This window comes from Taeniopygia guttata, chromosome 3 (genome assembly GCF_048771995.1).
Source record: "Taeniopygia guttata chromosome 3, bTaeGut7.mat, whole genome shotgun sequence".
NCBI lineage: Eukaryota > Metazoa > Chordata > Aves > Passeriformes > Estrildidae > Taeniopygia > Taeniopygia guttata.
In genome coordinates this window covers 109,936,810-109,955,975 of record NC_133027.1, presented here as the reverse complement: position 1 = coordinate 109,955,975, position 19,166 = coordinate 109,936,810, and the positions used below count along the sequence as shown (strand labels likewise).

The 19,166-nt window shown below is 34.6% G+C and overlaps 1 protein-coding gene across 5 annotated transcripts in view; it reads right to left on the bottom strand.

Moving 5' to 3' along the window:
* KIF6 (kinesin family member 6) overlaps positions 1-19,166 on the bottom strand; it is a 143,380-nt gene that overhangs the window by 103,132 nt on the left and 21,082 nt on the right. For all 5 annotated transcript variants that reach the window (XM_030269215.4, XM_072927614.1, XM_072927616.1 and 2 more), the window contains exons 6-9: positions 18,646-18,775; positions 9,517-9,723; positions 4,626-4,769; positions 301-387 (exon numbers count right to left, since the gene is read on the bottom strand). In XM_030269215.4, the coding sequence (XP_030125075.4) occupies positions 301-387; positions 4,626-4,769; positions 9,517-9,723; positions 18,646-18,775 (568 nt within the window). The remainder of the gene's footprint in view (positions 1-300; positions 388-4,625; positions 4,770-9,516; positions 9,724-18,645; positions 18,776-19,166) is intronic.

The following is a 19,166-nucleotide window of genomic DNA, read 5'->3' as shown; positions in this document are numbered from 1 at the left end:
GGAATTATCACACTAAAAAAACAACACTAAGATGATAATGAAAGTGACCATTTCTCCTCGATGCTTTAAGAGTTGAGAAATCCTTTAGAGATTTGATAAAGATGCACTTAAATATAATGGGATCCAAAAGAAAAGAAAATTAAAGTGGCAGTTATTTTAAAGAAAAAAAGTTGGAGCTTGTATCTGAAAACAATTTAATGTGACATTTCAGTATTAAATCCCCAACATCACATTGACTGCTATTGATTAATAAAACTTAAACCAAGCAATCTCCTTCCCTCTTCCCCAGACAATTCTCACCAATCTGGGGTCAATTTCTTCATTAAGGACTGCTTCATTCTTAATAAGAGCAACTCGTTGTGCAAATCTGCAGGTTGATATAGATTCCTGGAAGAAAAATTTTAAAAAATGAGAGAGAGGAGAGAATTCCTATTACCTATGCACCAGGTAAGTAGCCAGACTTCTAATGAAGACATTAAACTACCATTCAAATTTTTGAGTATGTTACAGAAATATTCTATCATTTCCTATTCCAAAGTAACAATATAAAAGGGAAATTATGCTAGCATATTAATGACAGGAGCACATAAAACTGGTAAGTCATAGACATATTTTACCAATATAGTTTATCCCCTGAAGAACTGTGTTTCAGCTAAGCCCACAGCTGGAACTATAGGATAAAAAAGCCATGCTGCTCAGAAGATAATAACCTTTGAATGATGAGAAAAAGAGAAAACTAGTGAAAGTTGTGTTTTTGTTGTTATTTTTGTTTTGGTTTGTTGGTTTTGTGGTGAAAATGGGACTAGACAATTTATGTAAAAGGAGCTGGGAAAAAAGATGGAGGGAAGAATAGCTAAAATCCAGGACTACTGAGAAACAAGCTAGGAGACGAAACTGAGCGGCATACAGGGGAGTTGTGATACCAGACAAAAATCTGTCAGATGAGCTAAGACAGGGATCAGCAAGAATGAAAGGCTAACAAAAAATGATACAAGACTGAATATGCTGGGGAAACTCTGTGATAGTCATTGTGTACTCCCATCAAGTGCACAGAGAGAAATCAAAGATGCTGATACGTATTGTTCTCACATTCCATATCAGCTTATATTTAAATTCAGACCCTGCTATAAGACATATATTTAATGAAAACACCCCAGCAATTATCTCAAGTTCAGTCAAGTAATAAAACATAGAACACCAGGCAGCAATAGTCTTAAAGATTCAAATTATGTTTGAGAAACTGTATGATAAACCCTTATGGGATGTAGCAGCCTGCATTTAAAAGAGAATTTGTACCAGAGACCCTAAATTAATACATTACTGTAACAGAATTGATTTTCAGAATGGAAGTAATTCTGCAGTTTTCACTCCTCCAATATAAGAAAATACCAGTTGAAGTATTATGTTAATTCATCTTTTTCCACACAACTTCTGTCTCCTTAAGTGCTTGGAGGTTTTGCTTTGGAGCCCTGAATAAGGGTTATATGAGGAAAGATGATTCTTGCTAAAGACATGGTATATACTGTGGAAAGGAAAGGAAGGCTTTAGAATTAAGAGAATTACACACTGTTGGGCTGCTAGCTGGGTTCTATGTCTGTCTCTGCTTTTCCTTTGCTATGATGATCAGCCAATGTGATTTTAATTAAGTTCTAGACATATAGTAAGTACAGTTTTATGCACAGTACACATGCATACATTTCCACTAGATTTCTTAGCCCTGTTTAATGTTCAGCACATATTTAATTAATAAGTAGGTAATCAATTAAGCTCTCCAAGTTCAGTATGATAGCTTACAATTTGCTTATTCTATGCCATCAAAATGGTAATCAAAACAGACATCTAATTTCCTAATCATTTTTATACTAAGCTTATCATCACAGCACCTCAGGGCTTTTACAAGAATTAATCAATTAACCTTTGCTGCAAATGTATAGAATGATTACGCTTAACAGAATAGAAACTGAAGTCAAAAGTACCAAAATATTATACTCAGTTGTCATTTTATGATCTGCTGTTCAAAAAAGCTTCCATTCTGCTTCAGTTACAACTATATTGAGTAATGTATCTACAATTCAGAATCAGCATCTTTATCCATGTACACCAAAAAACTAGCACAAAAAAAATTTGACTCAAGAAATTCTCTACAAACTCATTGGTAGAAGTAGGAATATAATTTAGTTGTCTAGGATAATAATCTATTTATCCTCTTCATATGAGTGCCCTTTCTTACTCTGAATTTTCTGCTTAATTGTTTTCATTACAAGAAACAACACTAGGTCCTTCAGAAAATGGCTTTTACTATACAACTTCAGTTAATACTCTGGGTAGTTCTATCTTGTGCATCATTTGTGAGTGAAATGTACACCCAATGGAAAAAACAAACCAACATGCAACCCTAACATAGCTATGGATAATGACTCATGCACCAATCGTAATTCTGACATTTTGTGATGATGAGCAATTTACTTATCTTTTTATATATATTAGCTTATCATACACCTTTATTATTTGGACATTTCAGATTTTGGGGACCAAAATTTCGTGGGTTTTTTTTTTTTTGGTGTTTTTGTTGTTGTTGTTGTTGTTGTTGTTTTGCTTTATTTTATTTTTGGGAGGACTGAAGAATAAAATCTGTTGAGTAAATAGTGTATGTTAGAGCAAGAACATGGAAATTTTCATATCTTGTTCTGAGTAATTGCTTGATCTAAATATTTCCAAAATAGAAATATAGAACACAATGTGAGATACACCTGATGAATTGATATATGAAATGCTTCTGATCTCACAGAGCTTAAAATAAAATTAACAAACTTACCTAGCTGCCTTTGTAACCAGACATTATGTTTGCACAATTATGTTTGCAAGTCTGAACAATATGTTTTCATTTAATAGCAGAGTCCACTTTTCTAAAGGAAAAGTCTACAACTAGATGAAGTATGGTTTGAGTATAATATTTTCCACTGTATTTCATAAAACAGTCTTAGACTAAATAGTTTTTCTTTTCTTGTTTATTCATATTAGAATGCTTTTATGTTAGAAAAATCAGGAAATAAACAGATTATAAATGGCTTTGAGCAGTGTTCTGTATACTCACATTGCTACATGTTCTAGAATAAAATAGACTAGACTATTTCACTTGGAAGGGACAATGATCAGCTTGTCCAACTGCCTGACAAAGTTAAAGCATATTGTTCAGGGCATTGTCCAAACACCTCTCAAACACTGACAGGCTTGGGGCATCAACAACCTCTTCAGCCTGGTCCAGTGTTTGACCATCCTCTCAAAGAAATGCTTCCTAATGTCCAGCCCAAACAGATCTTTGAGAAACATATGTCCCCTGGCATATCACTGAACTATTCCCACACATCCTATCCCTGGATACCAGGGAGAAGAGCTCAGCACTTCCCTCTCCACTTTCCCTCCTCAGGGAGATGCAGAGAGGAATGAGGTCACCCTCAGCCTTCTTTACCCCAAAACAGACAAGCCCAAATTTCCTCAGCTGCTCCTCACAGGACATTTTTTTCCAGACTTTAGCCAGCTTTGTTGCCTTCCTCTGTCTGTACTCAAGGACCTTCACATCCTTCTTCACCTGTGGGGCCCAGAACTGCACGCAGTGCTCAAGGTGAGAATGGCAGACAGCAGGATAATCACACCTCTTTTGACCTGCTGGTTGTGCTGTGTTTGATGCATCCCAGGATGTGGCACCCTCTTGGCTGCTTGGGCTTACTGCTCATCTGACCAGCACCCCTGGATCCCTTTCTGCAGGGCTGCTTTCCATCTGCTGGTCTCCCAAATTATGCTTGTGTTGGGCATTACTCCACTATAAGTGCAGAACTCTTGTTAAATTTCATCCCATTAATCATAGCCTAATGCTCCAATATATCTAGATCTCTCTGCAAGGCCTTTCTCCCTAGAGAGTCAACAGCATCTCCCAGTCTGGCATCATCAACAAACTTGCTAATGGGTTTTTCAACTCCTGCATCCAGATCATTGATGAATGTATTAAACAGAACTGGCCCTGGAACTGAACCCTGAGGAATATCATTGCTGACCCATCTCCAGAGAGAGGTAGCCCCATTCACAAAAGAAAACATCACTACATATAATTCCAGTGCAGGAGGAAATTTGTGACAGGACACAAAATATTTGAAAAATTTCCATAAATCCTAAACTAACCCCCCGGTTCCCTTTCTTTCCTAGTGAACTCTCCATTTGTCTACCATAATCTATAAAATCTTGACTCCAAAGAAGTCTAACAGAAGTTCTGCTAAGGTTTCAAGTGGAAATGCCCTTTTTATAACTTAAAAATTTATTCACCAGGAAATCAGTAAATTGAAAAAAGGAGTAGTTCATTACTAGGTGCAAGGTATTTACCAATTGCTACTTGACTTGAGATTCCATGAAGAAAAGCACATTTTTCTAAAGGATTTCTTTCTATCCTACAGCACTTTTCACTGATTATCTATTTCTATTCTAAATTATTGCCTAGAAACAAAATTAAAATGTCCTTTTAAAAGGATAAGAAGAAAAGCTTACATACTTCAATTTTTAACTATATTAAAAATCAAAAGAGCAGGATCTATAGAGAAGTGACAAGATTTTTGTTCAAGATAGAAATAACATACGCCTATGTTTCTTTTGTCCATAGCAAGCATTGCTATCATGGTAGTCATGCAGTTTCCTCCCAGGCTGTCTCTTAGCACTGAGGTCATCATAGAGTTTCGGTAAGGAATGTGGGACCGATTTTTCTCTGCAAGGGCAATTATTACCTGAAACAACAGCAAAAATAAAAGACTTAAATTTATATGTCTCTTAATGTTTGACAAATAAAGAACATATCCAACATATAAAGAACAAATCCAATCTGCTCAGAAACTTTTAACACAAAAAAACTGGGATGCTTATGCAGCTCACTGTTAGCTGCAAACCCACTGGCTTTATTGAAAGAATTCCAAGTTAAATTTCAGCATGTTTATATGTCTTTGTAGGAGCTGGACCTGAAAGACCAAATACATTAAATTTTATCATGCCCTAGCCTTACAGTCTTTCAGCAACATGGAAACTGAACATGATAAACTCAAATCCACAGGTTTTCCTAAGACACAGGAACTTAATGAAAATCTTCCTCATACTTTTTTTGTCATGACTACAAAATATGGATAGTGTTAAAGTAAAAATTTCCTCAATATTTGCTAAAGAATGCTTTAAAAATTACACATTCTTAAAACATGTGCTTCCTACATAGGCCAATATATTTCTGAGAAAATGTCTTGGAAAGCAAAGCACAAGTAAAAGGGTGCATGATTACAGTGTACTGCTGGAAAGAAGTGATTCAGTTTAGAACATATATGCCTTGGCCAAAAAGGAAATTGTACACCTACTATTCTCAGTTTTCCTCCTCAGCTGTTTACATTATGGGACCTAATTATTAAATAAAAAGCTAGATTACCCTATGATGTCCTGTGATATAAAAGATGTGAACTGTTATCGGGCCAAGCACTGTACAATAAAACTTTAACTATATGAGTTGTGCAAGCTCTCCTAAATGATTAGGAGTTGGTTTTTCATTAATAAATGAAAAACATATCAGTGTATATTTTGTTTATGCTACATTTTAAAAAATTGCTATATTAGAAAATTTAGTAGAGTCTTTTTTGTGGCATTAGTTTCTCTTAATGGTCTTCAGAAAGTTAAAACTATAAATCTTACACTGGCAGCCCTGAGAGACACAAATGCATAATAAGAAAATTACTGTCTTGTAAAGGAATCTGGAAACCCATTCCTGCATCAAGGTTTTCAAATCTCATATATTTACAACTTGTTATATAGAAACATGTTAAAGCTTTATTGGTTTATAATATTGCATAGAAACTTCATAGTAGTCTAGCACATATATTAATAAGCACATTCCCTGCCTCTTCTCCACAGAGACTATAATCAGAATAGACAAGATGAGAAAAGAGTCAGAGAGAAGATATGTCATTTCCATTAAAAATGGGAACATTGTCACAGGGAAGTTCATTTTTTCTGAAGTCCATGCAGGAAGCTGGCAGCCCAGTTGGAATCTGAACCCTCTCACATTAATGCTGAAAAGCTGTGACCAACTATCATGATGCATCGTCATCTATCATTGCACTGTCATGTGACAGTCCCATAACACAAACTATTTTAGTCTAAAGTCCCATTAGTAAAGCTTCATCTTAATCACTAAATCAATCTTTACAATCCAGTCATGTAATCTGGAATAGAAAGAGGAGAATCTGAAGAAGACAGTAATATACTTTGAGAAAATTACAAAGACCACATGTACAGAAGCTGAACCTGGATTCTCTAAGAGGCACCAAATGTAATAATCAAAAACTTGTCTCATTTAAGAAGGTGCTATTATCCTTTAGATACAAAAAGGGTTTTTCTTTAATACCTGCAATTTTAAGCTTAACAATGCCACTAAAGCAGAAAATTTCATTTTGAGTGGATCAAACACACCACTTTAAGCCCTAGTTGCTGTCAGAACTCTTGTCACTTTTTGTAAAATTGAATCCTTTGTACAAGGAACAGATTTGTAGCAGTATCTCACACCATCATGCTCTCAGAGAATCCTCAAAAGATGGGCATTTTGGTGTGCATCACTTGAAGAAACAGAGGTGTCAGGTACACCCCTAGCTTGCTGTTTAGGGTATCATATGCTCTGAAGCCATATTCCTACTTCAGAAGGCTTCTTTTTGTTTCCCGTCCTACTTCCCATTTCTAGGTAGAGTTTAGAAGCTTAAACTGTGGTCTTTGCAGAAAAAGAACAACCAACGAACAAAACAAAACCAAAAAACCCCAAATAAACAAACTATTAAAAAAACCCTTTAGTAAATTTAGGCAGCAACCATCCACTAATGGATAAAATCTTTCAACATTCTGTAAATGGAACATGTGTTAGAAGACTGTTAATGAACACATTCATTAAAGCAATGAGAACATTGTAACCCGGGTTTTTTTGAGAAATAATTCCATTGTAGTGTCAAATCACATGGTAGTATAAATTAATTTGAAAATCTAAATCTGGTCCAGGATCCTCCATATTTCTATCATAAGGGAATATCTACATATGCACAGTTATATTGCAGTTTTAATTCCAGAACACACTAGTACATCTCAGACAGTAAAAACTACCCAGATACAGTACTAAGGACTTCCAAATTCCTGCTATCTTCATTTTTCTCTAGATGTAGAGGCCACTCGGAGTAAAAGTGCAGTGGATTTATTTGAAGACTTTTTTAACATGCTGTGGATATTTCACAAGTAGATCAAGTGTGGTAACAAAGAACTGTGTTCTTATCGTCACCTCGATATACATAATTTAATATGACTATTTTACTGTGCAAAGTATTTCAAAATGGTTTAAATCAACATTAGACCACCAGTAGATAGCTAAAGAGTTGAGAATTTTAAAAAACTGATTTTGAGGCATTTGTGCATTTTAATATTATTCACTGCAAGTTCAGAATTCAATGGTTCAATTCCCAATGATTTGGGGAAAAAAAGATATTTTTACTGCCTTTGATGGTCTTTTATTCAATATTAGAAAACATTTCTATTGACACACAATCCCAGGCAGAATCCAACATGCTTATTTCCAACAGCATTTCTCTAAAATAATAATTAAATATTCCATGGAAAAATAATTTTTTTCCTGCTAAATACATAAAAATCATACAATAAATAAGAAGTAAATAAAGAAGACCCTGAGTATAATTTTTATGGTTCTGAAGATGTCCATTTTAGAGTCACTGATCCTTATCATTTCCCTTTAGTACAACTCAAATTCAGACATTAATCTTCAAGGTAAAATTTAAACAAATGAGTGCCTGAAAAAAATCTAATGTGATAATAAATGACTGACTGCCACCTGCTGTACCTTAAGCTTCTTCTTTTGACACATGAAATATCTCTGATCATAAATGAAATCCAAGGGATTTGTTAACAGAAAAACATGTAACTCACAGCTGACAAATTTTCTTCCCAGCAAGTGGAAGAGTTTTATTTCCTAATCATTATTTTAAAGAATTTTCACATATACACACCCACAAAATTTTCAGGTTTTATGATCTCCTCAAAAGTGTATTTTAGTAAAATGCACATGTACAGTAAGGTAAGTTAAAAAGTACAAATTTGTATTTTAGAGTTAAACCTTTTTTATTCTCTATCCTACTTAATTGTTCCCCTAAATAACAGCCTCACAGACCTGCTTGGTTTCTACATAAAATTTTTTAAAGAACCCTTAGGAGAAAATACTGTGTTGCCCGTTGGAATTCCAAAAATAACTAATTTCTAGCAACAGGAACATTGTATGCTGTACTGTTAAAACAATATTAACTATTCAGTCTTAAGCAGAAGTTATTTTCTCTTACAGGTGCAGAATCTGAAATGGACACTTGAAAATCTTCAGTGATTGCAACTTAATAGCACAGCATTCACAAAAGAGATTTCTTTCATTGCCAAGTGTTTCTTACTCTAACTTGGTAAGCATCATAAACATCAACCATATAAAACATCATGGTAGATTAGAGAGAGATATATATTAAAGCCTTAAAAATATTCCTTAAAAATATAGTATTAAAATAATTATAAAAATAATTATCTTAATAATTATCTAATTATTTTAAAACACATATTATTAATAATCATCATCATCATCATACCAAATGTTTTTACTGGAAATCTCCAAAGTTTCCTTTCACTCCTGCTGCCTGAAGTTTTTTTTCTAATGAATAAGGTTAGTTAGGAGCAATCTATTTGCTCAATATTTGACTTCTCCAAAGGGCAAAACCAAAAAGCAACAGTGAAAGAAGGATAGGGATTTTAGTACACCTTAAATTACGAGGCTAAATTTTTTAGTAACAACAGCTGAATGACAAAGCTTTGTAGAGATTAATAATAACAAAAACAACAATAATAATAACAATATTTATTTATGTATTATTATAGTGCATCTAATGAGTGTTATTGGTGTAAATCCAGTTATGGCAGTCAATCCATAAATACATTACCAATGATAACATCTGTCTCAAAAAGATCAAAGATTTAAATTGACAGAGGAATAAAAAAAACTGAGAGAACAGCCCAATAATTTATCATATTACAATGTTAGAACCAAATAAAGCTCAAACACGTTATTTTCAGTGATACATCCTGATCCCAGGTGTGGAAGGGGAAGAAGATTATGAAGACTATTTTTAGGAGAAATATAACTGAAATTTTGTAAATATATTTAGTGTTCCAAATAAAACAAGAAAACTATTTTGAAAATACTACCGTGTATACCTACTCTAATCTTACAGCTTAATTGTTAAGTTTGCCCTAAATTAAAATATTTTCTTTTAAAGGAAGACACATCAATTCAATGATTTGAAAAACCCTGCAATAAATATCCTAAGTAAATACTGGAATAAAGTTTTCCAAAACATTGCACATTGTTAAACAGGAATTTAGTAAAGGGAGAAATGTTTTACTCTTTTTCAATTTTACCTGCTCCAAATAATGCAATGAGAGGTTGATATATTTGGCTTCTGTCAGTAACTGGCCTCCAATTCCAGTCTTTGCAACACGTTCTGATCCAGCAAGGTCTACCAAATGTAGCTTGGAGCGTCGGATGGTTGCAGATCCAGGTTCCTTGCTGGAGATGTGAATAGTGAAAATGCAGTGAGATCGGCTTGAGGCTTGATTCATTGGTGTCTACGATGACAGGAAAAAAAGAACTTGTTACATTGTGCTCATGGGCATTCTGTTCCCCATTCCCTGGGACCCCTGTGACTCTAATCAGATAAACATGGACCCCTCCTTCCTGCCCTGACAGGGTTGGCGGAGAGCCCACCCTGTCCAAAGTCTAGATAAACCCCTGACATTTCCTGTTTGTCCTCTTTTGCTCCTCTCTCCCCTTGGACATCACACAATAAAGAGAGCTGTACCAACATATATTGGGGTAAGAGCCTCTTTTGGAAATCTTTGCCATCTCCTGATATTCCTCCCCTCAAAGCCTCGGATCTCTGGGCTAGCCTGATAATTTAGGGGGTGAGAGGGGGAAAGCATCAAGAACTCTCAATGTTCGATTTAACTTTTTATAGCTCAGTAATCTGGCAACTGAAATAATCAATTAATTTTTTAGCTATTGGACCTGTAATGAACGTGAAAAAAGAACCCAAAAGGATTTATCTGACATTCATATTCTAGAAAAATACTCGGATAACTTTAATCTGGACAAATTGCACTGTAAGCAATTAAGGTTGGTCCAAAATCCTCTAACATCAGTGGTCTTAATACATGAGGAATACTAGAAAAGGGCAGCTTAACTGGAGGAAAGATAACTGAATGCTGATCTCTGAGAACTTATTAATTTCTCCATTGGTACATCAATTTATTTTTTTTCCCCAATAGATAGCTACCAGTGTAACAAACACTAGGACTTCCTATAAAGCTTTAAACTTCTGCATTATTACTTATATGAAAAAATTCTACTTGGCAAAATCAACATCAGATTTTTAGGTGGCATGACAGAGTCTTCATAAAATGTTTGGCTTTAAATATATTTTTTTGGGAATAACTACAGCCACACTTTCTTAATTTAAAACACAGAAAGTCTTGGTCAATTTTTAGAAATGTGCAGTCTTAGCATCACTTCAGAGGTTTTCTCTATATATTTGAAATGCAGGACCAAAAGTTTTAAACAGCTCTCAGATAGTTAACTTTAGATTTTAAATGATCATATGCCATCACATATGTATTTTTATTAAAAAACATATAAAATATCTTTAAGCATCTAAAGTACCTTTGGTTTAGTTGTATCAAGGTACTGTTAGAAACCTAAAACTAAAATTACTCTACATAATCCTCATTTCATAAATAGCTAAATCTTGAGATTATATATGGAGATTAAAGGTTTAGCATACAGAAAGAACTTTTATTCATAAACTAGAACAAGTATGATTACATTGTTTTCAGGACATAAATGCTGACCCTGCAAAAAATAGAGTAGTAAAATAATAAATCAATATTATTGAGTCAGCAACTAAATCTATATTTATTTATAGCTGCTGAAAAAAGTAATAGAAACATAGTTATACTGTCTACATTAATCTCTAGTCTCTACTTTATTCCTCTGTTTTTCTGCAGTTATTTTTTTAATGTAGACCTATCTTGTGATTCAGACCAGATACATCAATATATTGCCTTTATTTCACATAATCTGCCTTAGCATGCAACACTGCAAATGTTAAAATGGTTAAAATGTTAAAATTGCAGAGACTGAAGATGTTTTCTTATTGATCCAGAAAGGACAGCTCTTAACAGAAAGACTACAAGCTGAAGAGTCCTTTAACAGGAATAATATGGACCATTTGGTTCAATTGTCTCCACTTCAAGTTCCCTTCTTTTTAAAGCCTTAATAGTCCCAGCACAACTAAATGGGTTTGGGGAACTGATCCAGCTAAATAAACAAATGAACAAACACAAAAAAACCCCAGTAAAACCATATTTAACCTGAATCAGTTTCTTGATTCAGCCACAGCACAGCTATGGAAAGCAACTGTGGCAGAGCGCCTGAAAATGACTGCACACTGGATGTGAACAAGTAGGTAGTGTGCAGAAATAGAATACACTTGTAGCTGTTGGTGAAAATTCTGTGAGTGCGAGGACGCTGAACTCCAGGATGGTTTGGATGGATGGAGACGAGAGATCTCTGAAGGCTGCTCTTAGAATATCTGGTTTATCAGAGAGGGTGAAAGGCCCTGCTTGGGGTTGCCAGACACAACCCGTGGCAGGCCCTAGGATATGGGGGAAGGGAGAGGCAGGGGTAGAGGGAGATAAGAGGAGAGTGGAAGTTCCAAGAGAGCGTCTGGCTCCTCAGAGACCCCTTATCAGAGGGCTTCAAGGTGGGCTGGAACAAGACTTTGGCCAATGGGGTCACAGACACCTGATGTTTCAGGGGAGGGTTACAGGTGCGGGATGAACCATACATTTTGGGAAGTGAGATCGAACAGTCCATTTGACTTTTGGACCTATCTGTAGGTAAGGGCATTGTTCAACCAGAAGGGGGGATTATCTTCATCCTGTAACTAAGGTTTGGTATCTCAAAACTTGTTACCATCTCAATCTCTGTATTTCCTAAATCTTTTGCCAGGCAATCATATTTATGAGGCTTTCTTGTTTCATCTTCCCCAACATGTGAGGAAATTTCAGCCTTTGCAGTATTTTCTTTTGGGCTACTTTTCCTAATACAGGGAAACTCAGAGGGAGAGGCAAAATAACTTTGATACTTTGATCATTAGACTATACAGATGAAGAATTTTAGACTTCATGATCCTGTGAAATGAGCTGAGTGCAGTCACATGCTATGCTGTCCTCAGAGCTGATGCTGGGGAAATGAAGAGGAAGTGAGTTGTAGTGTTGGAATGAAAATAAAGAGGCTGAGAGAAAGGTGTCAAGCAAGAAAACACTCCCAAACGTACTTAAAATGCAGTTATACTAAGAAAAAGTTATATGCTGTGAAAATGTAATTTATTCAGCTATTTTGATTCCATGAATAATCAGAGCCAGCTTCATTTATTTTACTAGGACAGCTATGACTTTTTTATTTGCAGCTCTCTGAAGCAGGACTGTACTTTTTTCCCAGCTCAAAATCCACAACAGAGTTAATATTTAAGGACACATTCTCCTTGACAGAGCTGATATTTAGTCACATTTTGCACTATAGAGATGGCATCAATCACACTATACTGCAGACAAGACTAAGCCAGATCAATATCAGTATAGGTGGAAGCATAAAGCAAATGTTGCTATGACAGAAGCTGAAGAAATCATCATCCTTCTACATAAGTATTGTTATGCAAACTTGAGATTCACACTGCAGCAAAAGGACTTTTAGTCACACCCATTTAATGCCAACAGAGGCAAAAAAAAATGTCAAATCCTTAAAGAATATAATTTCAGGACTCTGAGTTCCAAACAGCAAATGGCAATAAGGTTTTTATTACCTATTCTGATACACTAGCTACAACTTCATTTTGAGTGTTCCAAGTAGATTTGGCTGGGCTAGTCATTAGAAATTCCATTGCTTTTCTCTCCACAGTTTTTTTTCCTCATGTAAATGAAAAAAATTAAGGAAGCTGATTTGGAAATCATTGGCTAGAATCCCAAACCAGTAATTTTGTGAGGTCCTTCTTCAGAGTAGAACCATGGCTTAATCAAGACACCAATATTCCTTTCTGCAGTATGATTCTATTTTTGGTTTGGAGTTCCCATATATAGGAAGCTCTGTTAGAACTCTTGCAGAAAGCATAAAGCAATAAAAAATTAAACTGCTAAATGGGATGCAACCATGAAATGTTAATTTCATTATCCCCCTACACTTAGCTACTTTTACCACACAAGTAGATGCACAGCACACAATAGAAATGATGATGTGTTGGCATCTCCAGTCCAAGAACAAGCCTTTTCTTTTACTATTTGGTTGTTATCTTACATATAAAACTTCTGAGTATCACCATTCATCTGTTTAGAAAGTTGGAAAACAGAAAACAAGTAACATTTTCTGGACACTGTCTCTGAGCCTACTAAAATGTTCCTTTGGTGGTTTTCAGAGTTCATTTTGGCTTTCTTAGTAGTATTCAAACCATATGTATATGAAATCATCCTAACACTAATTTGATGTGATGAAGGAAAAAAAAAGAAAGAGGGGAGTGGCCTGGTTCTCAGCAGATGGTTGCTATTGTGAGAGTTATATATAGAACAACTGATGAGCGGCAGTTACTTACAAAGAATAATTTTTTCCAGGAATTCTGTGACATCATGAACCACATAAGTAGACTTCAGATGTTTTGTGATATCACGTGAACACTACAAAGAACTTAATTGCCAGGTCATCTATTGCTGTCCATTTGTGGCCTGGTAAAGGACAAATTCAGTAATATTGACTTGGTAAAGCATCAGCACTTCATTTGATCATGGAAAATATGTACATGGTGTTCAAGCCATACAAGCTAGTCTTGTTTTTTTTCCAGGACAAAAATATACCTGTGTCTGCTGAAATTAAATAAATTGTATAGAAGCTTTGTGTCTTTAACTGCTACATCTATTTATACAATAGTTGCAAGAAGATGGCTTCTACTTAAATGAGAATCTACATCACAGTCATACTGGAAGAAGCTTCTGAGTTGGATATTTCTGTCAAGGAATACAAGGTCAAGAACCATCCAAAAACTTACTGGAACCTAAGTTGTCCATCTTAATCTAATTCTTCTAGTGTCTTTCTTGTCAATGATTAAGTCAGCAAAACACTGCAGGAATTCTTCCTTATACAGGAATTGATATATTTCCCAAATCCTTTATTTGTTGCAGCTGCTATTATAAATATTTTCACTAAAAATAGTGAGAAATGGATGCTACAGGTCTAAATAGACTTTTAAGGATTGAGGACCTAAGAAAGAAAGTTTCTTAAATAGGACAAAGACATATGAAAAGCTGTTTGAAAATCACCACTAGACTAACAGAAGCTGCTACTGTCTGGAAGAATAATGTGTTAAGCATGGCTGCCAAAACACTCTGACAGAGATAATACATGAAAGAGTTCAGGACCACTGGGACAAAACAATTTTGCAGGTGATAAATGCAGTTAAGTCAATATTGCAAACCATCTCCACTTGGCAACTCATGCAGGAAAATCATGTTCTTCTGCTGTCTAAATATTTTGATTCAAGGAAGAAAAGATTCCACTGGAATGGTATGAGTGAATTAGTGACTAGCCAATGAATAAAGAGAGGCTGATTCTGAGTGTTCAGAGTTTTTTGAGAGCATGTCTCAGTGAAAAAGTACAAAATTTTCCTTTAAGGAATGTTTCTTTTCTTCTTAAGGTTTTTTTTCCTCCTGAACATTTCAAAGAGAAAGGGGAAAAAAATAAAGTACTGATAGCATCCCAGATGGATATGAAATCAATTTTCTCCAATCTCATGCTACAATCAGAGGGATATCTGTAGGAAGATGTTCTGACAGCTTCAGTCATTTCACAGTTCAGATGGATATCTCTGTCTAATGAATATAAACTCCAGATCCAACAGAACTATGCTATAAGGAAGAACATGCAAATTGAAGAATAGAAGGTGCCTGTCTAAATATCTGGTAGATGAGAGAGACCCCAGCATGTCTTTAATTTCCTTCCTAAATATGTTATAGGTGAAGGGGCTCTTCCATAGTACTTAGGTACACTTGTCGTAGTTGAAATTGAAAAATTGTTGCTATGAAAAATCAAGACCAGAATAGGTGTAATCACTTCCCAGAAGCAATACTTCATCTTTCCATATTTACTACCAGTACAGTTTTACACACCATGATAACTTTCAAACTCAGGTAACTTTTAAAGTAATTAATATTCCCTGGTGAAGACATTATTAATCTTATGTTATATAGTGATAGTGCTTTTTAGCCATATAAATCCCAAAGCATTTTAATGACTGCTCAAAGTAGTATGTATGACCAGTAATTTTTTTACCGCACATGGAAATCAAAGCACCTGTGCTGAAATAACAATGCTATTTGATGCTCCTAATACAATATTACAGGTTTTTCAGAGTGGAAATAATTGACACCAAAGAGGAACCTAGGAAAGCAGAAAGTTGTAGTCTTCTAGACTGCAGCACTAACCCAGATATCATGCATTTCTGTCAAAAGTGATATTTAATCTCATATGCTCACACACTGAAATCCTATCTCATTCAATAAAAAATGCAGTCAAATGCTACCACTGGCTTGCTAAATATATTCAAGAGAATATTAACATACAATAAATACAAATCAAATTAGTTCAATTCACAGGTCATAAGTCAGTCCCCAAAACTACCCTTAAACTTTCTTGAAATAAACATATGTAAACATTGCCAAAAGCTTACTGATTGTCCCATCTGTATTCTGTGTCATATACACTGTATGCCAAATTTTAAAAATGGAGTGCTACAGGTATAAAACCATACACTGAAACATTTTCTTCCTCATTAAAACAAAGTACCTTTTCATTAGAGGAAGAATAAATTCTAACTATACATGTAACTACAGTCGTCAGACATACTAATCTCAGAAAAGGATTTTACAGTTTTGAAATTGCTGCATATCTTTGGGAGGCTAGCTTAATCTATTGCTTTTAGAGAAATACTAAAAAAACCAGTAAGAATTCTCAAAATCAGAGGTTGAGGCATGTTATTTCAAAAGGCAGAGGTCATATGGGATTCTCATCACAAGAAAAGACCACATCAGCTGAAGATATATTAATAGTATACCAAAATAAAATGGTTTAAGAATACTACCTATATGGTCAAATACTTATTTCCACACAGGAGCTTTTTTAGATGTTGCTGCTACCTATGGCTTACACTGCAAATTTTATTTTTAAATCCTCAGCATGCATTTCTGACACTGAAATAATAAAGTTGTCTTAACAGATAGAAAATATAAGAAAACAGTTCAGATTTTATAAGCTGTTGCTGCAGATTCTTATGTATTCAAATGTACCAAGAAACTGCTCTATCAGAAAGCAAACAAAAACCTAGTCCTTATATTTAGCAGAGCTGCCAACAAAATACGTTTTTTTGGTTTTGATCTCTGCCTATTTCTCTCTGCCAAAATATGCAACAAAAAAAAATCCTATTTGTATTTTTACATTATGAATTGCTTGTGCACAAATGTCTCCCATCTTACCATTTACACAGCTCAAATTGCACATTAGAACTAGAGCAAAGGACCAGTCCTACCTTGCCTACTAAAGCAATACTGCACAAATTAGATTAGTTTCCTTTTTTTTTTTTTTCTTGGGCTATATAGTTACTTGTGGGAAAGAAGCATTCAGTCATAAATGTTCTCTTAGGTTCTGAAATTTAATGAATGAACAAATGTTGCCTATAAAGTTCTTTTAATATTGTGATGACTTTCTTTTAACACAATCAGTGATGAGGGAAAAATGCACCCCTCAAATCATACATTAGATTGCATTAGCATAGGCAATACAAAAGTTAAATTGTCATTCTTATTTTCAAAATAGCCAACTCTTCAAAGAAAAATTATTCAGGGTTAAGGCAAAAGATTGCAATTTTAGATACTACAGATCTTATATGTGATCCATGACATTCATCTGAATTTTTCTGCACCAAAACTCATCAACAAAAATTTTAATACAGCATTTATTTTACTTTCTTTTCTATTTAAGCTTATTAATGTTGCTTCTTTTTCTTTAAAGTTTACTTAAGAGGGTTCTAATCTTCAGAAGTCAGAAAGTATTATCATAACTCAAGATTTAAAAATATGGATCTCTGGAGAAGTTATGTTTTATGACATAAGTCCTCTTTCTTATATCTCTAGATTAACACTTTGCTATTACAATTTGCCAAGTTCCTTTCCTGCACACAGTACCAATTTTTCTGTTTCAACATCATGAAGCAGTTCCTTGCTTCCTTGCCTCAATGCCCAGGTTTATGAGCAGCCCTTATGTTCATTATCTCTTGCCTTAACATACCCCTACCTCTCAAAATATAATTGTTGAAATAGTCATCCTTAAGAAAGAATAAGTATTGGGGTTATCAGTTTACATTTTGTAATCAAATGCTTCTTCCCCTGTGTCCAGGTATAGTGGTCATCCAGCAGAAACACAGTCACTACCTGACTATTCATATACTCTTAGTGTCTTTCTTGTCAATGATTTATAATATATCCTTTTGGAGAAACAGAGGAAGAAAACCCAAAAAGTTCTAAAAGAGAATTAACTCTATCATAGTAAACCCACATTGCAGGTGCCCATATTATACAATACACTTCTTATATTTACATTCCATATCCAAGCATGAAGGGAAAAAAGAACCTTACAGATGTCAGATATGGAAACATTTAATTTTAATTTTTCAGAATCAGCAAAAATATCCTTGTGCTTGAATATTGGCACATATTTATTTTGAATTTCCTTTGAACTACCATCTGGGGTTTTGGTGAGATTTATTTAGTTGGTTTTGGGGGTCTCTGTTCGGTTGGGGAGGTTTGTTTTGTGTTTTTCCACATAACACCATGTGTTTATTCAATAAGAAGGAGAAAAAGAGGGGACTTATATTAAGTACTTCAAAGGCAACTGAGTGCTTAGTCATAGAATGGTTTGAGTTGGAAGGGACCTTAAAGACCATCTTGCTCCAAGCCCCCAGTTCCCTTACACTCCATCAGTTGGATAACCTTCCACTAGAACAGGTTGCTCAGGGCCCCATCCAATCTAGTCTTGAACACTTCCAGGGAAAAATTTCACTAGGAATGTTTGACAATGCTTTGCAAGGACATATTTCCTTCTCTTTATATGTCTGTGTATATTGATACATGCCACATTCAAAAGTATATAATTTCTGTATTCTGCTTACTTGAATTTCAGTAAGTTATGACATCAAGAGGCACCAATCAGATCCTCTATGGAACACTATCTTCAGAGAAATGCTTATTTAATTTCACTGTGGAAATACACTCAAAAAGAGGATACTAATTTATGTCCAAGGACTTCTAAAATATACATTTTATTTTAGAGAGGAGGAGAGATGTTTTTGACAACTTTAACTTTGGTGGTGTTCAGAAGATTGGAGCAGCAAATCTCACCTCAGCAATCATTCTGTTGGTGTCCCCCAAGAAAAGTAGGTTTAAGGCTTCCTCTTCGTTGGTTGCTTGCTGAAGAGATAAGTTTTTCAGGTGAATGTTTTGATCAGAGTCTTCCATTATTGTCACTTTTCTACACGCAAAAGGAAAACAACAGTGATGACTAGAGTTTTAATGCAATGTTTTTTCATACTTTAATTTTGATTGCACCTAAAAGATGAAATCTAAAACCCAAGCCAAATCATAATAAAAAACCATGAAAAATAAATGATATACATTAAAGGAAATGTTGGTATCTTTTTTTACTGTCACTACCTTTTTATTCCTTTATTATGAAACTTCACATAGAAAAGGAATATAAGAAAACTAAGTTTTAGAGAAAGCTTTGGAATTTTTATTTATTAAGATAGTAATTTCAAGAGTAAGAGATTAGATGAATCATCACAAACAAGTAATATATAAGGGTTTGTTTGCTATTACCAAGTACAGATGATACATAAAACATTATTTTGACATACAAATAT